This window comes from Myotis yumanensis, unplaced genomic scaffold, assembly GCF_028538775.1.
Source record: "Myotis yumanensis isolate MYYU_CA2020_CCGP unplaced genomic scaffold, mMyoYum1.0.hap1 SCAF_5, whole genome shotgun sequence".
NCBI classification, from domain to species: Eukaryota; Metazoa; Chordata; class Mammalia; order Chiroptera; family Vespertilionidae; genus Myotis; species Myotis yumanensis.
In genome coordinates, this window is record NW_027223756.1 from 36,137,145 (window position 1) to 36,159,111 (window position 21,967).

At 41.1% G+C, this 21,967-nt stretch overlaps 2 protein-coding genes across 2 annotated transcripts in view; one reads left to right on the forward strand and one right to left on the reverse strand.

The window, feature by feature from the left end:
* LYRM7 (LYR motif containing 7) overlaps window positions 1–17,165 on the reverse strand; it is a 29,990-nt gene extending 12,825 nt beyond the window's left edge. Inside the window, exons 1-5 of the mRNA XM_070415063.1 lie at window positions 16,710–17,165; window positions 16,497–16,611; window positions 12,051–12,288; window positions 4,245–4,317; window positions 1,786–1,856 (exon numbers count right to left, since the gene is read on the reverse strand). Coding sequence (XP_070271164.1) covers window positions 1,786–1,856; window positions 4,245–4,317; window positions 12,051–12,068 — 162 coding nt within the window. The 5' untranslated portion in view covers window positions 12,069–12,288; window positions 16,497–16,611; window positions 16,710–17,165. The remainder of the gene's footprint in view (window positions 1–1,785; window positions 1,857–4,244; window positions 4,318–12,050; window positions 12,289–16,496; window positions 16,612–16,709) is intronic.
* Window positions 17,166–17,225: 60 nt separating this feature from the next.
* HINT1 (histidine triad nucleotide binding protein 1) lies at window positions 17,226–21,708 on the forward strand. The gene is made up of 3 exons (XM_070415061.1): window positions 17,226–17,448; window positions 19,620–19,724; window positions 21,385–21,708. The coding sequence occupies exons 1-3, from the start codon at window positions 17,338–17,340 to the stop codon at window positions 21,547–21,549; spliced, it is 381 nt and encodes a 126-aa protein (XP_070271162.1). The 5' UTR covers window positions 17,226–17,337; the 3' UTR covers window positions 21,550–21,708.
* The last annotated feature ends 259 nt before the right edge of the window (window positions 21,709–21,967 follow it).

Genomic DNA, 21,967 nt, shown 5'->3' on the forward strand with positions numbered 1-21,967 from the left:
GACCCTGCCTTGAGTGTGACAGGGGGCGGTGCCCCAACCCCCCAATCGGCCCTACCCTGAGCGTGACTGAGGGTGGCATCGCAACCTCCCGATCCGCCCTGCTCTGTGCATGACAGGGCGGCGCCTCAACTCCCCAATTGGCCCTGCTCTGAGCCCGACCAGGGGCTGCACCTAGGGATTGGGCGTGCCCTCTGCCACCCGGGAGCAGGCCTAAGCCAGCAGGTCGTTATATCCCGAGGAGTCCCAGACTGTGAGAGGGCACAGGCCGGGCTGGGGGACCGCCCCCCCCCCCCCCCCCCAGTGCACAAATTTTTGTGCACCGGGCCTCTAGTTTATATATAACAAATATCTAATTTCTAGATAGCTTAATGTTAAATTAGTAGTCTAAAAATAAAATGAATTTGGGAGATTGTAGTTCATTTTCTCAGTTTAGTTGATATAAACAATTTAAAAATGTAAAAAATTTTAGAAGTTTGAATCATGATTTAAAAATTTAGAAATTGCCAAATTGTTATCAGTTTACTAAATAACAAATAGGACAAACCTCCATATATACCTTTTAACTTCAATTCATAACTTGACTCTAATGTCATCTTAACTTCTACATAAAAATTTCATAGTCCCTGTTTGCCCTATCATATGCTTAAGGGAAATCTTTCCCTTTTTTGTTTATATTACAGGGATAGAAATTCTTAAGCTATTTCATTTTGTCTCGTTGGCTTATTATAGATATTTACTATTTCAAAAATACATATTTCAAAATATAAATGATTTTCATAAAAAAATTTTAACATTCGGAAATTCTATTTAAACACAGAAGAATTTCTCTAATTTATACTTTCCTTTTTATCAAACCAATTCTTGGAATCATAACTACCCCTGCAAATAGTTTTCCATTTTTCATTTTCTTCCTATGGGTCCTTTCCCTATATTTATCCAAGGTTAGAAACAGGAATATTTAGGAAGCTCAAAACTGAGATAGCGTATATACGCAGCATGATTTTATACAGGAAACAAATCATTGTGAATTTTTTCAATGAATATGCATTGGGAGTACCAGGGAGCTCACGGACTAATTTCAGTAGACTGTCTTAAACAATTGACTAAAATGCAAATATTAAAGGCAAACCAAGAGTGTTCATGAACTGTGGCTGGTTAACTTCCATTGCCAAGACAGGAATTAAAAAAAAAAAATCTGTCTAGTTGAGCTAAATGAGTAGGTGTTTCCTCTATAGTTCTGAGTTACCACAGCACTCATTCTTTTCAGTTTCAGTCAGTTGCCTTAAATGAAGATAGCACTTCTGTAGGTGTCTGAGTTGATTCAGCTGCTCTTGTTTTGACCAGGGCTACCATCCTTGTTCTTTTTACCAGGCAACTTGTTTTCTTATGGCTGTAGGCAGATGACCCAGAGGAGGTGAGCCATACCAAACAAGTGAAGCTTATCTACAGTTGCTTTAACTATCGGGTTTTTATTTCACATAACCCCTCTATTTTCATCATTGCCTCTAGTTCAGCGGTTCTCAACCTGTGGGTCTCGACCCCTTTGGCGTTGAACGATCCTTTCACAGGGGTCACCTAAGACCATCCTGCATATCAGATATTTATATTACGATTCATAACAGTAGCAACACTACAGTTATGAAGTAGCAACGAAAATAATGTTATGGTTGGGTCACAACATGAGGAACTGTATTTAAAGGGCCAGAAGGTTGAGAACCACTGCTCTAGTTGCTAATACAATTTACAAGCATTTTATTGTAAAATTGAAAAATTCAATTACTGTACCTCTTCTATTTTCTTAGAAGAAGCTTCATTTTTATTACTTTTGAATTCTTCATTTATTTTTATTCTGGCTGCTACAGAAAGAAAAATACATAAAGTTATTTGCTTTTCTAATTTATAATTCCTGCCCCAATAATTTACATTATTCATTATGAATGACTACTTCTCTAGTAGAGGAAATATATTTGCTCCATGTAAAACAAAGTATAAAAATCAGAAATTTATTAAAGAAGTCTCTTAGAGACCTTATGACAGGCGGGCAAGTTTGTAATTAAATCTAATATAAACCTTCACCACTCTAATACTTTTGTTTCCTGCTTTTCACTTCCAATTTCATTTGTGTACTTCTAGATATTAGATTCAATAAATCCAATGTAATTCTTTGTTTCTATAAATCTAAGAATTTAAATTAAAATGTTTTTAAGATGGCAAAACTCAATACTTACAAGCACATTAACCCAGACACACATACACAAATTAAAATAAATATATAGCAGCTCTGAGCACCGTGGCTGACATGTAAAGTAAATGATAAATAAAACTTTTGTTCATGTACACCACTGAGACTTCAGCATCATAACAGCAGCATAATTCAGTTTAACCTGACAAATTGCCTTATTGTATTGCTGTAAGCATTTAATGGAATGATCCATATAAAGTGCTTAGTAAACATACAACGTTACCTGTTCTTATAATTACTTCACTTAAAAACATTTAAAGCAACAAAAATATGCTATTTTGATGGGAGAATAGTCATAAAACCTTCCTTTTATGCTTCAGAATTTCAATATGCAAGGTGGTTCAGAGTTTGGGCTTTGGAACCAGACTGCTTAGGCTGAATCCTAGCTCTACCTCTTGCTAAGTATAATGTGGGGCAAATTCTTTCACTTTTTTTAGTTTCTTATCTTAACAGAAATCATACAGTAAAACCTCGATATAATGGACTAATTCGGGTGAGGCAGGGTGTCTGTTAAAGCTGACAGTCCATTTTATAATAAAACTAGAGGCCTGGTGCACGAAATTTGTGCACAGGTAGGGTCCCTAGATTTGGCTGGTGATCAGGGCCAATTGGGGCCTTCTGGCTGCTGGCCGGGGCCTTCCTTTGTTCTGTGCCGCCTCCTGGTGGTCAGTGCACGACATAGTGAGTGATCGAACTCCCGGTCTCCTGGTTGAACTCCCGAGGGGACACTATGCATATTAGCCTTTTATATATATAGTAGACAGGTTTTCCAAATGTGTATGTTAAAAAATTGACAAATGTAGATGCATTTGTGTAATTAAAATTATGTATGAAAGTTTAATTTCACAGAAAACTTTTCTATATGTATGACTGTAATTTTAAATTTATACTAAATAGATCTAGTAAATGTGTGCATTCACCAGTCACTGTGAATAAACAAATGCACACGTCTGGGGTAGGCATGGCTTAGCTCATGTGGGAAGATGGGTGGCACGCGTTAAAACTGCTGCAGAAAGTCACGCCATGCAACAATAGAACCAATTACCCCGTGGGATGTTACAAAGGAAAAACAAACAAAAACTTAACTTCTAATGCTTTGGTATCTGTGATCAAATGCTAATCATTTGCTGAACATTGTTTACGAGCAGTCACTCTTGGATTTAAATATGCAGACTATGGTTGTAGATATGTAACATTTATTTATGTTGGTGAAATTACTAGTATTTTTCAAACATATGGCCTGTTCACTAAAATTTGTTAAAAATAAATTTTTTAATAACAAATAAACAAAATAACAAATTTATCAATTTAATTATAAACAAATCTTGGTTTAAAGCATTTTAAAATTAATAAGGTGTTAAATTAATTTCACATGAAATACAGGCTAGAAATTTTTCCACTAAATCCTAATTCTGTTAAATCAATCTCCACAAAATCAAGGGTTTACTGTAATAGCAACTATATCACAGGGTTGTTATAATAATTAAATGAGGCATTTGTGTAAAGTACAATATAAGGCATATATTTTAATATTCAAGAAATTATTTTTGGTGAATTACAAAAACTAGAATTTCCTGGAACAGTGAAGACACTTAACCTAGGTAAAGAGGTTTAGAAATGTATGAGGATTGGAAGTGAACATGACCAACACAGAACCAGGTAAGATAGAAATCACTTAAAACAGTGAAATGCTAAATGTGGAATCTCTTTCTTAGGTGCTGTCACTTCTAGAATGACACAAGGCATTAACAATATGGTAGTATCTAGTCCTAGAGTGTGTGAAATTGTGATAATAAAATAGAGAACGGACTTTAATTTTCTTTAAGTGTATACTCCTCAAAAAAGTGTAATTGTAAACTAATCTTTATAACACATAACAACATTAGGGAAGAGGTAGTGAAGGCCATTCCCTAAGATGAGGCTTGACTATACAGGGTCTCTTGGATATATGAGCAGCCATCTGAAGAATAGACTTGTTCCAAAGGAAAATCAGTAAGCTTACCTTCTAATGCTCTGGTATCATTTTTAAAAACTTGTTGTCTGGTCCTGTGCAATCTTTTAAAGAGCTGTAAAACCTATCAAGAAAATCAGAACTCAGACAGCAAAAGAAAAAAAAAATCACATTTTACATAATTACAAGATTTAAATAGTAATTCTGTTCTGTTCGTTTCATAGACTATTTTTCAAAGTAGCTGATGAAAACCAGGGTTTCTGGAAATACCTTTACATTGATTATTTATCTTTAAATTAAAAAACTTTATTTACAAAAATAATACAAAGGTCTTTGAAACAAAACAATATAAAGATAGTTAAAAAGTTAGTAATTCCCCTGCAAAACCAGTCTGCCAAGGTAAACAACTTTACCAGTCTGGTATGTATTATCATTTTTCTTAAGATATGGAGGCCTTCTTCTGTTCTTAAAGTGAGGCACATACTAGTATACACAAACTCGTGAACTTATTAAATCTTAAGAGAGCTCAGAAGGAAGATGTTTTGGGTTATTCAGGCAAGTTCAATTGTGATTTCTCAAAAAATAAGTAGAATGCTGACACTTTTGATTTTTACAAGATTATGTTAAAAAATGGAGAGAAAAGAGCCTGGCACTTTGGTAGGAGTCAGACTGTGAGGAGGATTTAGCGATAGACTGAGGCCACCTCGAACTTCTTTAAAAAAACACACAAACTAGTCCCGAACGGAGCCTAGCCTGGGAGAGCCCAGCTGAGCCCAAACCCCAACAGCTGTAGCCAGTCCCGACTGGGGAGCCTAGCCAAGAAGAACCCAGTCCCGAACAGCCAACCCCTGTCTGGAGGGCGGAACCTCGCCCCAAAGAGCCCAGCCCCTAAGCAATACCTGTTCTTCCCGCAGGCCCAAGGAACCCATCCTGTGTGTCAGTGATTTCCACAGGCACCTCTCCTTGAGAGTCAGCAGCCCTTTCAACCTCTGGCTCCTAGGCCAGAATGCTCCCTTATGGGTCCTTCCCTGTAAGGCACTCTTGTGGAGACCGGGGCTTCCCCAAGGCCCGGATCAATATGACTGTCATGGCCCTAGCCCGGACTAGCCCAGCCAAGGCCTAAGAGGCGAATCTAGTTCCAAAGGGCTGACACTAGTTCCGAGGTGCCGAGCCTAGACTCTAAGACCCAACCTAGTCCCGAACAGCCAGTCAGTACTGAAGGGCGGAGCCTAGCCAAAAGCCACCTCATACTTCTCAAGTCCAAAAGGATACCCAATGTTATTCCCCCAATACTGCTTTTTCTCCTGTCTTCTCAATTTCAGTAATGGAAGACACAGTCTTTCTCAAGCCAGAAATTTTAAAATCTTCTCTAAATCTATCTTACTCTTCATGTGGGAACTTTAGGATGTCTAATTTTTGTATATCCACCATAGCCCCAAACTATTTAAGTTCAGATGCTCCCCATCCGTTTCTTTTTAAAAAAATATATATTTTATTGATTTTTTTACAGAGAGGAAGGGAGAGGGATAGAGAGAAACATCAATGAGAGAGAAACATTGATCAGCTGCCTCCTGCACGCCCCCTACTGGGGATGTGTCCGCAACCAAGGTACATGCCCTTGACCAGAATCGAACCTGGAACCTTTCAGTCCACAGGCTGACGCTCTATCCACTGAGCCAAACTGGTTAGGGCCCCACCCGTTTCTTAGACTACTTAAAAAGATTTGTTACTCTGTCACCCTTCCTCCTTTTCTCCAGTCCATTCACCAGACAATATCTAACATTTACTGAGTATATCATGTGTGCTAGGTACTGTTTTAAGTATTTTATATATTTTTGAAAACCTATAACTTCAAAGGCATACAGCAAAACAGAAACGGGAAACAAGGAGCAGAAAACATAAAGACAACTACACTTAACTCCCAAGTTATTGCAAACATGCAATTAAAACAAAAAGAAAAATTTAAAAAGGAGCCTTTCGGCCCTGGCCGGGTGGCTCAGTTGGTTGAAGCATCGTCCTGCACACCGGAAAGCTTCAGGTTCTATTTCCCGTTGGAGCAGATGCTTGGTTTTGGATTTGATCCCTGGTCAGGGAGAGTGTGGGAGGCAGCCCGGTTGATGTCTATCTTTCACGTTGACGTTTCTCTCTTTCTCTCCTCCCTCTCTAAAAAATCAGTAAACATATCCTCAGATGAAGATTTTTTAAAAAGGAATGTTCAGTAACTCCCAAAAGCTTATGGATATAAAATCAGTAAAAGCAGAGATTAAGTTGACAAATAAAAATTGAGGAGAGAAAAGATAATTAAGGGAGTGATCTAGATGGCTCCAACAAGAGAGAACAGAGAAAACAGAAATTAAAAGGGAGAATAAATTAAGGAAATTTCACCAAGTAAGGTGCTTGAGTTACTAGATTGAAAGGGCTCCACCAAGTGCCCAACACAAAACCCATACTACGGCTCATGATGTAAGTTCAGCACAATGCTAATAAAAAGAAAAATCTGAGAGAAAAAAACAGTTCACATACACTGGTATGTGATCAGAATGGCACCTGACTTCTCAGATCAGTGTGAGAAGACAATAGTATATTATATTCAAGTTTTGAAAAAAAAAAAATCCAGCTTAGAACACCAGACACAGCCAAATTATCATTTAAAACAAGGGCAAAGAGACATTTTTTAGAAATGCAAAGTCTCATAATGCCATACACCTTTTCTTGGAACACTACATGTGTTCCACCAAAACAAGGGATGAACCACTAAAGAAAAAAGCATGGGAATCAGAAAGACAGGTGATCCAACACAGGAGAGGCAGAGATAACGGTAAAGGACAAATATAGGTCAGCATTTGTGCAACCAGCTGAAAAAACAACTAGTCTGGACTACAGAAAAGGTTGAACTGATCCAGAAAAGACGTTACTAGAGAAAAAATAAAACTGGTAGACTTTAGTTTTGCTCAGAGTTCGGGAACAGATATGCAGGAAACTAGCCAATGATAAAAACAAGCCAATGATAAAAACAATGGAATTAGTTAATTTCAAGAAAATAGAAGAATTATAAATTAAAGACAATGTAATCATATAGTTATATTAGAGATCCCAGCTGTGGATAAATTTTATATAGTCAAATAATATCAGAGACAAAAACTGATTCACCAAAATGTGTATATTGTGAAGAATAGGGTGTAAGGGGAAGCTTAGTTCTCAACCTCCAATGTTAAAAGTCAAAAAATAGTATCTCCAAAGAGAAAATAAATAGTAGTTTAAGCATGTTTAGAAACATGGAGGTAAATATCAGAAGGAATAGCTAAAATGATTAAAAGCCCTTATCTCTGGAGAGCAGGAATTAGGAGTATGTAGAAGGAAGTAGATACCTACCGGCATTTGTGTAACATTATTTCTTTCTTTTTAATTCATCTGTATTTGTCACAAGCTTTTTTTAAGCAGAATGTGACTTGAGCACTACATTTTCATTCACAAAACTTGCTCTGAGTTACTTTCAAATGGCTTTATAACATGCCTAGGTGAGCTTATAATTTTGCTACTCTAAATAATACTTTTCTTTGGAAAACAAGCTGTATGGACAGTTACTCCCATCAGATTGGTTCAGCTTAGTATACTAATTTCTAGAGGCCATACATGCAGTTGATAAATACAGGGGATAGAAGGTTTAAGAAGTAGACCCTAGGGAATGAAAGTTGTTTTAGCCATGTTTATCTCAAAACATTTCAGTGACAAAAGATTTGGTCTACTAAGGAATCCACTTGAAAGCTAAACACTTCAGAGTTAGACCACAACGTTAACAAACATTAGGTTACACACATCTCACAACAAACATAACCTCATTCTGTTAAAATAAGCCAACATCAAACTAGAAGAGAAAAACTAGCTCTGCTTAGAACCAACATCTTTGATTTCAGGTTTGTCTCTGGTCTCCTTTTCTTCTTTTTAAAAATATATTTTTATTTATTTTAGAGAGGAAAGGAGAGGGAGAGATAGAAACATCAACAATGAGAGAGAACCACCTATTGGCTACCTCCTGCACGCCCCCCCTGTAGATTTTGAGCCCGCAACCACAACCGGGGCCTGTGCCCTGATGCGGAATCGAACCATGACCTCCTGGTTCATAAGCCAAGGCTCAACCACTGAGCCACACCGGCTGGGCTCTTCTTTTTTTTTTTAAATCTTCCTCTTTCTCTTCCTTTTCTTCAGCCTCATCATCACTGACTTCTTTATCATGTTCTTCTCCACAAAAAAGTAAGGGAGTAGCCAATAAATTGAGAGTGTTTTTTCACAATCTCCTTTATCTTACTCTCCTCCAAGTACTTGGTCTGGTCTTCTTTTAGATTCAGGATGACCTCTGTTTACCTGTGTCAGTCCTAACTGTGAACAATCCTACTGGGGAAGACTCCCAGGCATACTGCTCATCATTGTTATATTTGGTGATTACGGGCACTTTTTCAGGAACCAAATAGGCTAATTACAACCTGACACCATAATGACCAATCACAGAGATATCTGCACCAGCCTGCAAAGCTTCCATTAATGCTTTGGTCCCAGACTTGGCAATAGTACCAAGATGATTGATCAAATCAGCCTTGGCCATTCAATTCCAATATTCATAATAGTGAGAGCTTGGTCATAATTTGTTTGGGATGAGGTTAATGTGCAACTCTTTCCCAGAGTCCAGTGGGATCTGTCAAGCTTTCACAGCTGATCTTGTCCAGTGAATCTGATGAAACTGAAATAAATTCCCTCAGAAGTATCTCTTTATTCAAGTAGAAAATATTGATGATCAGTGACATCAACTGGGCAACTTCTATCTGAAAGGCAAACGTCTCAACCTCTTCCTCCTCCATCGGTTGGTTGTGAGTCTGGGTTTCCTCAGGCATCTCAGCGAAGGGACCACATGGGCTCCAAAATAATGCAGCACCAGGACGCAGAACCAACTAGCCAACTATTTCTTAATCTTTACACATTTATCACCTTTATAAAAACTAAAAGTTTTTAGTTTTTAGGTAAAGGATACTATCAAAAAAGAGAAAAGACATCCCACAGAATGGGAGAAAATATTTGCAAACCTTATATCTGATAAAGGGCCAGTTATCTAGAACATATAAAGAACAACTCAATAATAAAACATTTTTTTAAATAGGCAAAGGATTTGAATAGACATTTCTCCAAAGCCAAACAAATGGCTATTAAGGCCAAAAAAAATGTTCAACATAATTTGCCATTTGGGAAATACAAATTTAAATCTCAAACAGACTGTCAAATTACCAGCAGGAGGGCTGGGGAGGGGCTGTGGGGGGGAGGTAAGAGATCAACCAAAGGACTTGTATGTATGCATATAAGCATAACCAATGGATGCAAGACACTGGGGGGGGGGGGGGGGGGTAGGGGAAGCTGGGGGGAGGTCATTGGGGGGAAAAAAGGAGACATATGTACTACTATTTGTAATACTTTAAACAATAAAATAAAATTTAAAAAAATTTTAATCTCAGTGATACTACTTCACTCCAGTAGAAGGGCTACAGTAAAAAAAGGTAGTAAAAAACAAATGTTGACAAGAATGTGGAACTATTGGGATGTATACATTGTTGGTGGGAATGTAAAATGGTGCAGCCACTTTGGAAATGTTTGTCAGTTGCTCAAAAATTAAACACAGAGTTATCATATGACCTGGCTTGGATATATACCCAAGAAAAACAAAAACATGTATTCACACAAAACTTATACATGAACGTCCATAGTATCTATTCATAATAGTGTCAAAAAGTAACCACCCAAATGTTCAACTCATAAATGGGTAAATAAAATGTGATCTATCCCCAAGACATATTGAAGTCCTAATCCCTAGCACCTGCAAATGTGACCTTATTTGGAAACTAGATGCCCGGTGCATGAAATTTGTGCACTCGGGGGGGCGGGTCCCTCAGCCCGGCCAGTGCCCTCTTGCAGTCCGGGAGCCCTTGGGGGATGTCTGACTGCCGCAGAGGCAGGAGAGGCTCCCGCCACCGCTGCTGTGGTCAGTGCTTGTTATAGCAACCAGTTGTTCTGCTGTTCGGTCAATTTGCATATTAGCCTTTTATTATATAGGATGGGGTCTTTGTAGATGGACCTAAGTTGAGGTCATCATTACTGCCTTGGGGCTATCAGAGCTACTATCACCTTGGAGTTAATAAACTTTTATTAAAAAGCAGAAAGCTAAGTCACATATTGTCTTCTCTTCCCCATTTACTTATTCTGAGTGGACAAATTTAGGCAGTGTATATAGAAATGTATTCTTCACAGATCAGTTTGAATCTGACATTGCCACTTATTATAAGCTTGGACAAGTTACTCAGACTTTTTGCCTCAGTTTTGTTGTTTTTTTAATAATGAGGTAATTTTAAGGGTGTATCGTATAATTTCTGTACTAGGTTTTACTGTAGTCATTATTTATCTATTCCTTCTAAGTCTGGGTTATATGCCCCTCCTGAGTACATCCCAGCATTGGGCACTTACTACACTGTATGTTAAAGGCTCACTTGTTGTACCATACTTCTTCAAAGGCTTCTTGGTTACCTTTGTATCCTCCGCACTTGGCAAGGGTGTCTTCTGTATATTATAGGCCTGGCTAATAGTGTTTTTGGAATGAATCCTTTCATTTATATTCAAGTTTCCCAAGCAATTTTCCATTTCAAGAACTTTCCATATGCTACTTCCTCTTTCTGGAATGTTCTTTTTCTCTTTTCTCCTAGCTATTTCTAGTTAAACTTCACGTCTCAACCTAACTTAAACTTCTATGAAGTATTGTTTTGCATCCCTCCAGATAGGTTAAAGCCCAATTATATGCACACAAAATACACTGTATTTTCAGCTCAAAGCACTTAATACAATTCTAATTAAGTAATTGTTAAAAATCTCTGACCTGCTAGACTTCTGTATGAGGCAGAGGTGATTTGTTTATTGTTGCACCCACTATACCTAAATAGCATAGGCTAAATGTTGGGTCTTAGGTATTACTAATAGGTATTATGGAAACTCAATAAAATTTTAAAATGAATAACCTTTTACAATCGTTTCTACTGGTGTTGTGATATATATCAAACCGTAGTGAGAACACCAAGTTCAGTAGTACATGAGGCATTGCTTGGCGGCTACCTGTTATTGGCCATAGCATTGCTTTTCCTCACTTTATTGTAGCAGGCCATTTCCCCCTCCCAATGCCTGTGCTTCCGCCAGTGACAGGGACAGGTCTAACCTGCCATGCTGCTATTGAAGGTTAGGATGGCTACTGGCTGAAACTGTGCACCGGCCAGGAACGTGTAACAGTGGCGAGAAATGAGCCTGAGACCATGTGACCCCGGCAGGACCACCGCTTCCCAAGCTCACTCAGAGAACCGGGGTCTCTGCTCTGTGTCGCGAAGAGCTACCTGTGGTAAGTGAATGTGCTCATTTCCGTGGTTCCTAGACTTCTGTGTGCCTTCCAATTGCGTGACTACACCTTTCACCTCACCGGGCGGTTGGGGCGCAGGCTGCCGTTAGCGTCCCCTGCCCTTCCCACGGCTGGGAAACGGGTCCCTCCGACAAATACTCAGCTGCTCAGTGGAGAGATGAAACGCGGGCAGAGCTCAAGTCTCGCATTACTGAACACCCTCGGTACCAGAGCCGATTAAGAACTAGGAACCACTGGTGCCCCCCTCCCTCTTCCACACCTGCACAACCGTTCTCCTCAGGGGCGAAGGCCACATCCTCCGTGGAGGGCCTGAACCCGTTACAGAATTCCATACAACTTTCGTCAGGCTGCGCTCTTAACCCCCCCTATCCCACGCTCTCCCCTGTCAGCATCGCACCCAACACCTCCCCAGGCCCTGTCACCTTGGCCGCCTGACCCATGTTTCTCCCACAGCGGCAGCTACCTCTTCAGCGGTCTAGTCGCCCCGCCTCTCGGCAATCAATCACGTCCAGGCGTGCGCAGGCCAACTTCCTAACGCGCTGCAACCAATCACCAGGCAGCATCTCTTCGTAGCCCCGCCTTCCAAGGAGAGCGGGGAGGGAGTAGTTTGCTGAACCGGTGACGTCTGGTAAACCCGCGAGAAGCCGCCGAGGCCAATTGCTGTAACCATAGAGAGGAGAACGGAAACCACCTGGACGCCATGTTAGTTAGGGGCAGAGTCACTTCCGGTTACTTCTGCTGCAACCCTCTGGTGGCGGAGAGTGGATTAACATTTAAGAGATGACTTCGGTACCAACATACCATATTGTTCGCTACCTCCGGTTTCGGGACTGAGTTTATTTATTAAAGAACTCTTTCTCTCTCTCTTTTTTTTACGTCTTCCAGTTGCGTCTGTTCTTGCAAAAGTGCATAAATAAGAGCAAAGTCATAACAACTGTAGCGAACAGACATTGATTGGAACGCTGACTCCCAAAAGTGCTATGCATGTATTATTCTCTCATTTAATTTCCCCAGAAGGTTCCGCTGTTACTTGCTTAAGACCTTAGGGCTAGTAGATGGAGGTCGGGGGTACAAATCTCTATGCCTAACCTGAAAGCTTAGTTTTACCCTCTACATATTCAGCCTGCTCAATTTGCCTGACTCCTTGTTTTTGCTAGTCAAGAGGTCAGAAATGGTTTATTAGCAGCATCACGATCATAAACAATCATAAAGCATTTATTTAAATACATTTTAACTTATGATCTTGCAAACATCAGGAAAAATCCCAACTTTATTCCCATTGCATAATCATTGCCTTTTGTACCCCCACAGCCTTTCAGGTTAGGTTAACTTCTAGGTAAAACTGACTTTTTATTAGAAATGAAAAGGTTTTGAGCAATGGGTCTCCAACACCCTTTTCCTTCTCTGTAATTTGTCATTTGAAATTCGTCATGGAAATAGCAATTATCCACTGCGCTTTTTTTAAAATTAAAAATTTGTCAATTACGGTTGACATTCAATATTTTGTATTAGTTTCATGTGTACAGCATAGTGGTTAGACACTTAACATAATTTACCAAGTGGTCTCCCTGGTAAGGCTAGTACCCAGGTGGCACCATACACAGTTATACAATATTATTGATTATACTAGAGGCCCGATGCACGAAATTCGTGCAAGAGTAGGCATTCCTTCCCTGGCTGCCGGCACTGGCTTCCCTCTGGCCGCCTGCAGGCACCCAGGACCTGGGCTTCCCTCCAACCCCGGCTTCTTCCAGAAGAACGTCCGGTCTAATTAGCATATTACCCTTTTATTATTATAGATTTCCTAGGCTGTATTTTACATCCCCATGATATTTTTGAGTTGACTTTGCTTTAGCAATTAAACCAAATATACAGGTACTTTCTTTTATCCAGGAAACAATAAATTAGATTATCTTGTGACATTGCATTATAGAGTCTTGTGATTGCTAATGATTAAAAAATGTTTATTTTCATTTCCAGATTAAGATTATGGCCCAATTTCCTGAAAGTTTATAATTTATTGTCACAATTTCTGGCTAACTGGGGTCCTGTATTCAGTTAACCCAAACCCCTCATCAGCCAATGTTTGAAAATATATTGTTCCCATAGTGCCCAAATCAGTTCAGTCCTGAAGCTTCTTTTTTCTTAGATAAATCTCTCTGGTTCCTTCAATTTTTTCATAAATGGAGTGACTGTTCTGGTTGTTCTGAGAATATGTCCTGATTGGTGTGGGACCCAGAACTGAACAGGAAATTCCAACATATTCATCATTCATGTAAGTTCATGGCGCTATGTGGTAGGCAGAATAATGGCTTACATAATTCTAGGAACTTCTGAATATATTCCTTACATGACAAAAGGGACTTTGCAGGAGTGATTACATTACGAATTTTGAGATGGGATGATTATCCTGGATTGTCTGGTGGGCCCAAGGTAATCAATCACGAGAATCCATATAAGTGGAAGAAGGAAGCAGAGTTAGGGAGAGGTTTGAAAGAGGAAAATGCTCTGCTTCTGGCTTTGAAGACAGAGGAAGGGGCCACAAACTAAGGAATGCAGGTGGCCTCTAGAAGCTGGACAAGGTAAGGAAACTATTCTCCCCTACATCCTCTAGAACAGCAGTTCTCAACCTGTGGGTCGCCAACCTGTGGGTCGCGACCCCTTTGATGGTTGAATAACCCTTTCACAGGGGTTGCCTAAGACCATCGGAAAACACCCTAATTGGTTTGGCTCAGTGGATAGAGCGTTGGCCTGCGGACTGAAAGGTCCCAGGTTTGATTCCAGTCAAGGGCATGTATTTTGGTTGCAGGCACATCCCCAGTAGGGGGTGTGCAGGAGGCAGCTGATCGATGTTTCTAACTCTCTATCTCTCTCTCTTCCTCTCTGTAAAAAATCAATGAAATATATTTTTAAAAAAAGACCATCGGAAAACACATATATAATTACGTATTGTTTTTGTGATTAATCACTATGCTTTAATTATGTTAAATTTGTAACAATGAAAATACAAGCCTGCATATCAGATATTTACATTACGATTCATAACAGTAGCAAAATTACAGTTATGAAGTAGCAACGAAAATAATTTTAAGATTGGGGGTCACCACAACATGAGGAACTATATTAAAGGGTTGCGGCATTAAGAAGGTTGAGAACCACTGCTCTAGAAGGAATTCAGCTCTATTGACACCATAATTTTAGCTCAGTGAAACCCAATTTGGGTTTCTGACTTCCAAGAAGCCATCTGTTTGTGGCCTTTTCCATCTTCAAAGCCAATAGTACAGCACCTTCAATCTTAGCCTTACTCCTGCTTCCATGATCATATCTCCTTCTCTGACTCTCACTCGCCTATGTTCCTCTTTCACTTATAAGAGCCCCTGGGATTATATTGGCTCCATCTGAAAAAAATCCAGGAATCTCCTTACTTCAAGATCCTTAACTTAATTACACAAGCAAAACCCCTTTACCATGTAAAGTAAGATACTCATAGGCTCCTGAGATTAGGACATGGCCATCTATATGATAGTAGCTTGGATTAGGGTGGTGGAGTAGAGGTGAGAAAGGATTACACTCATGAAATGTGCTGAAAGTACAGACAGAAGAGTTAAGAGTGATTTCAAGGCTTTTAGCCTGAGCAATTCCATGAATGGTATTAGAGTAGATACAGAATTCTGCAGGAGGGGCTTTTTGTTCGATTGTTTATTGTGACACAAACAATTGAAAGCAAAAATAAATTTGAAGTGCCTAATAGACATCCAAATGGAGGTGGTGAGTGGGCAGTAATATATACCATAGACCAAATTGGAATTAAGGGAAGAAATAGGTTAGATGATAAATACTGGAGAGTCATTAAGTGTCAGCCCTCAGACTTAATGAAAGGTGACCATATCATTTATTATCTAAACCAGTACATATTTTTATTTTTACCTTTTGACAATTTCAGACTTACAGAAAATTTGCAACAATAGAATTTGCATATACCCTTCACTCAGATTCCCCAAATGTTAATATTTTACCACAATTGCTTTATTTTTTAAAATCTATATATGGATGTGGGTTTTTAAAAAAATCTCTTTCATGCAAACATGAAACCCCTATACTCCTAAATATTTTAGTGGGTTGTTTCCTATAAAAAAAGCCACTCTCTTACATCAGTGGTTCTCAAAGTATGGTTTCAGGCCCAGCAGCAACTGCATCACTGGGAAACATTTTAGAAACCTAAGTTATAGAGCCTCAGCATATATCAACTGATGTTGATAATTTTGCTGTGAATATGTGAAGAAATTAGCATGATTTTCAAAACTATTATATAATTTACAGGCATTAGATTTTACCAATTGCCCTATTAATTTTGACAGCAAAAATAACAAATGGGGAACTGTTGATATGAAAGGGGGCCGCTATCAGTCATTCTGCCAAGACAGAGTGGTAAAATACAATAATTTAGGGTCGTCCGGGAGGTGTAGTTAATTCTTCTTAATAAGGACACTTGGAGACTGCTAGCTAGAGAAGAGGGCCAAGAACAGAGTGCACGAGAGGCTGGAACAGAAGGCTCCCTGTGAAGGAGAAACAGCACCCAGAGAGGGTGGGGAGAGGTAATGGTCAACAGTGGCCAATGACGCCAAGAGGTCCAGTATGATAACTGGAATTACCTATAGGATTTTGTAAGCAGCGGTCCTCAATGATTTTAACAAGAGAGAAATGGGCTCCAAAAAGATGAGAAATATATAAATATATATTAAAAAGGAGCAAAAATGCGGAGGAGGATGTGGGGTTAGGGCAGGTTTAGGTACTTTAAGGTGGGCATTTGACATCAAGTGGGTGACTGCTGGGAAGAAGTCTTTGTACATCAGGGTGGGGAGGCTTACCTACCGCCGATGCCTGGGTCTTACCCCAGAGTCTGGTTGAGTTATCTGGGTTGCAGCCAGGTTTTTGTTAAAAGCTCTCCAAGTGATTTTAACGCGCAGTTCAGGTTGAGAATCACTGTTAGAGGGAGAAAAATAAAAATGATGCAAGGAGGGCTTATGTCCTGGAGCCAAGACCTCCCGTAGCTGAGACATGAAAGGGCCACGGGGCCTCACCCCGCAAACACTGCCTGGATTAGCGGATCTTCCCAGGCACAGCCTCCAGTGTTCCCCGCTAGGGTCCTTCAAGCCAGCGAGAGCCGGCTGACACTAGCAACTCCACTCCTGAGAGACAAGGAGAGAATAAAGAAGCCCTGACCGGTTTGGCTCAGCGGATAGACTCCGAGTCTCGGCCTTTGGACTCAAGGGTCCCAGGTTCCATTCCGGTCAAGGGCATGCACCTTGGTTGCGGGCACATCCCCAGTAGGGGGTGTGCAGGAGGCAGCTGATTGATGTTTCTCTTATCGATGTTTCTAACTCTATATCTCTCTCCCTCTCCCTTCCTCTCTGTAAAAAGTCCATAAAAATATATAAAAAAATTAATTAATTAATTAAAAAAAAAGAATAAAGAAAACGGTCTCCCCCGGCTCCTGAAGCCCCGGATCGAGGCTGGGTCTCGCGGGCCTCTCCGCTCCCGCTCCCACGCGCCCGCCGCGCAGGTCGCCTGTGCGCAGGCGCAGAACCAGCTCGGCCGCCGAGCAGCGGTCCCAGCGCAGCCCGGCCGGGCCCTCCCGCCGTCGGCCGCTCCCAGCTCCTCCCTCCGCCCGCGCTGCGACCCCGGTCGCCTTGCGGAAGCGAGGCCACGATGGCAGATGAGATCGCCAAGGCTCAGGCCGCTCGGCCTGGTGGCGACACGATCTTCGGGAAGATCATTCGCAAGGAAATCCCCGCCAAAATCATTTTTGAGGACGACCAGGTAGGCACCGGGCGCCGCCTCGCTCGTGGGCGCGCCGGTTTCCCCGGGGGGAAGAGAAGGGTCGGCGGCGCCGCGGGAAAGGGAAGGAACCGGACCGGCCGCTCGGCGCGGCCTCTGCCGCGGGCCCCCAGCCAGCGGCCTGCCGGCGCGTGCGGGCGCTCCGGTTACGCGTTATCTGCCCGGGCGCGGGCCGGGCCGCCTGGCGCCCGCGGGGCCCGCTTGGCGGGGTGGGTCCCGGCGCACGTGAAGGACGCGCCGGGTCCTCGGCGTGGGCGCCGCCCGCTCCCCGGCCGCCTCGGACCTCGCCCGTGTCAGGAATCTCACAATCTCGCCCGCGCTCTGCCGGGCAGGGAGAAACCTGATCGCGCCCCGACGCGGCCCAATCTCCGCGATCTCCCGCCCGGCCATCCCCGGGCCGCGTGGCGCTGGCGGCGGCGGGAGGACACGCGTCCGGCGGGCGGGGGCGGCGGGGGGCGCGCGGAGCCGGTTCCCCCCGACCCTCTCCTGCCGCGGCCCGGGAACAACCAAGGGGGCTGCTGCGGGCATTTGCTTTCCTTTGGCGCCTCCCGGAAGCTATTTATGCCGAGAGACCGCGAATGTCGTTCTTGTTGCCTTCACCGTCGGTGAACTTCGGTTTAGGAAGGCCGACTCCGCGTGGCTCCCAGGCGTCCTGTGTAAAATAGTCCGTGGGCCGTTCTTATGGGTTTGGGTCTCAGATGAAGCTTGGCAGGAGGTTGGCTGATTTACAGGGAAAACATTCTGTAAACTTGGTTAACTTAAGAAATATGGATTCCAAGAGAAGCATCCATTTTATGCTACTAGGAGTGTTCTTAGATTCAAAATGTTAGCTAAGATTTAGATTCCTCACAGTGAACTTTATTTAAATACCTTTATTTGTCACTAGTTAGGGAAATTCTTTTGTTTCGGAGGATGCACATTTCTTTAAAAGAAATATATATATGTGTATTTATTGATTTCAGAGGAAGGGAGAGGGAGAGATGGAAACGTCAGCGACAAGAGAGAACCTCCGATTGGCTGCCTCCTGCACGCCCCCCCCCCCCCCACACCCCCACTCCCCGCCACCGGGATGGGCCACCACCCGGGCATGAGCCCCGCCCACCGGGAATGGAACTTGGCACCTCCCCGTCCATAGGTCAGCGCTCCACCACGGAGCCACGCCAGCCAGGCAGAGTGCACGTTTCTTTTTGAAATATTTTCAGTTGCTTTTTATAAAGGATCGTTAAAATAATGACTTTGGAGCCACTGAAGTCCCAGCACGAAGCCATCGAAATGATTCAGCATTTTGTATGGAATACCCAGTAGAATTACTCCCGAGACAGGGAAGCAAGAGGTTCTAAGTCGCTTCCACCTTCAATAGGGAACAAGAGATACAATAACGTTCTTGTAGCGCCACTTGTCTACATGCTACTTACCCTCTTCATTTCTACAACAGAGAATAGGTATATGTCTTAAATCGCCGAGTACAGTGGGAAGAAATAGGTATGTATGTCATTACAAATATGTGATCACAAAACTGATCACTGCGGTCAAGGAAAAAGCGCCGAAATCACACAGCCAAGGGCTCCTGACCTAGGGATGGTGCGGAGGGGAGTCCGAGAAGACCCTTGGGAAATGACATATCCTGGGAGCTGAGGAATGAATAGCAGTTTAAGTTAGACAAAGGTTGGGGTTGAGAGGATCCTTGCAGTAGAGCTAACTGCACTTGAAAAGGCAATTAGGGTAGAGAGATGGGGAAGGTGGCCTGAGCAGGAAGAGTTGCATGGGATCCAAAAGGAAAGGTAGACAAGGATTCGTCTATGTAAATTCTACCCATCCTTTGGATCTCAGTTGAAATATTGCTACTTCACAATGGTTGACCCTGACCACCCAATCTAATTCAGGCTTTTCTCTGATAATCATCTATTTCACCCTTTACTTTCACTTTGTAATACGTAGGGTTTTTGGTTAATTATACTTTCATTTGTTTAAAGTCAGTCTTCCCATTAGACTGTAAGTTCCATGAAAAGGACCAGGGAACCACACGTATTGGATACACTACTGGTTTCCTAGCATTTACTACAGTGTCTCCCAAGGAGTCAGTGTGAAAGAATAAGTTTAGCTTATGAGAGGATGTACTGAACTTTATTTTTTTTCTCTCCCCTCCTCCTTAGTGTCTTGCTTTCCATGACATTTCCCCTCAAGCACCAACACATTTTCTGGTGATACCCAAGAAGCATATATCCCAGATTTCTGTAGCAGAAGATGATGATGAAAATGTAAGTAAATTTACTAGCACAATATTCATTTTCTTGCAATTTATTTATGTTTAATTCTCACCAAAAGATATTTTTTCCATTGATTTTTTAAAATATATTTTATTGATTTTTTACAGAGAGGTAGGAAGAGGGATAGAGAGTTAGAAACATCAATGGGAGAGAAACATCGATCAGCTGCCTCCTGCACACCCCCTAAATGAGGATGTGCCCGCAACCAAGGTACATGCCCTTGACCTGAATCGAACCTGGGACCCTTGAGTCGACAGGCTAACGCTCTATCCACTGAGCCAAACCGGTCAGGGCATCCATTGATTTTTTTTTTTTTTTTTTTTTTAAGAGTGGAGGGAGAGGAGCGTGTGGAGAGAGAGAGAGGGAAACATCATGTGAGAGAGACACATTGATTGGTTGCCTCCTGCACATGTGCTGACCAGGGCCAGGGATAGAACCTACAACCGAGGTAGGTGCCCTTGACCCGGAGTCAAACCCAAGATCCTTCAGTCCTTGGACCGATGCTCTAATTACTGAAGCCAACCAGCCAGGGCTTATTTTCTTGCTTTTTAAATTGGGAGACTAAATTTTGACCTTAAACTGAGGTTACATTTTCATTTTACTAATTGCATTACTGAGGAAAACAAAATCATTAGGGCTTCAATATAATAATATAGTTTTATTTTTTAAAGAATGAGATATAATTGATATATTAGTTTTAGGTATATAACAATGATTTGATAGATAGATAGATAGATAGATATTATGAAACAATCACCACAATAATTGTAGTTAACATCCATCATCACAAATTATTAAGCAAGAAAGGGTTCCCCATAAAGATTAGTTGATGAGATTCATTTTCCCTCAACAAAGAAATAGCATATCATATGGGAGAGGGTTCATGGACTCTTCTGGTAATACTGGTAGAGGAAAGAAAAATAATGTTTTGGTTTTGCCAGGAGGTACAAGCCTCAAAACTTCTTTTTGCCAATGTTCTTTGTGGTAAATTGTATAATTGCTTATAAATATTCATTATTCTTTAGGGGTGTATTATACTTGCTGCCTCAATGTCAGGACTGGTGCTATGACTTGGTTTGGCCAATGAATGCAAGCAGAAATGATTTATGTTTTTTGAGTGGAAACTTTAAGAGCTAGCACATGGTTTGCCATCTTCTCTCTTCCCTCTGCCACTATAATCATTATAGAGCCTGCTCCATCAGCCTGGGTTTCAAAGAGAAAAAGATATAGAAATAGAGCCTGGTCAACTTGTGATGAACATGTAGTAAACACAAGATTGTGGGGTGGTTTGTTACCACAGCTTAATCAAATCTATCCTGATACACTGCCCCATAACAAGAAAGGGAGATGTCTTACTTTATTAAGAACATTTAAATACCACTTGCAATTTGATTTAAAAATTGTTTTAATTAAGCAGATTTTTGTTTCCAATTTTTAAATTGAAATTAGAAATGAATAAATATTTAATCTGACTGGGTTTTTAATTGTAAGTTATGTTGTATTAGGCTGAAAAGAGCTTCCAAATATTTGTCCAAAGGATATGTTTTTACCTAGCAATTTTTAAATTTAATATTTCTTCTTGGTTGTTTGTTATTTAATGACAAGAAGTTGCAAACTGCCCATGCTTAAGAAACTTTTTCTTCTTTTCCAGCTTCTTGGACATTTAATGATTGTTGGCAAGAAATGTGCTGCTGATCTGGGCCTAAAGAAGGGTTATCGCATGGTAGTGAATGAAGGCACAGATGGGGGACAGTCTGTCTATCATGTTCATCTGCATGTTCTTGGAGGTCGGCAGATGAAATGGCCTCCTGGTTAAGTATGTTTTAGGGATAATTTTCCCTTCTGTTGGCAACGATCAGTTTTGCAAGTTCTAATATGCTAAACAGTACATTTTATTTTTGCCCGTGTACGGAGTGATCCAGGAAATAATTTCTAAAACCCATACAAAATAAAAGACATCATTGCATGTTCTGAATTCTGTTTTTGATTTATTACTTTAAAAATATATATGCTGGGATGTATGAAGGGATCATAATTTGGTAGTTTTGTTTTTTTTTTCTCCCCAAGGAGGATCCACATATGTACATTGTTATAGTAGTGTGACTGCTCTTTGAAGACAAATTTAAAAATTATAAATTTAGCTTTAGCTTTGAAATATACTTTTAATCCAGGAGAGAAAATTTACTAATCTAGTTCTCTTATAATCTAAGAATTAAGGAATATGTGACATGATT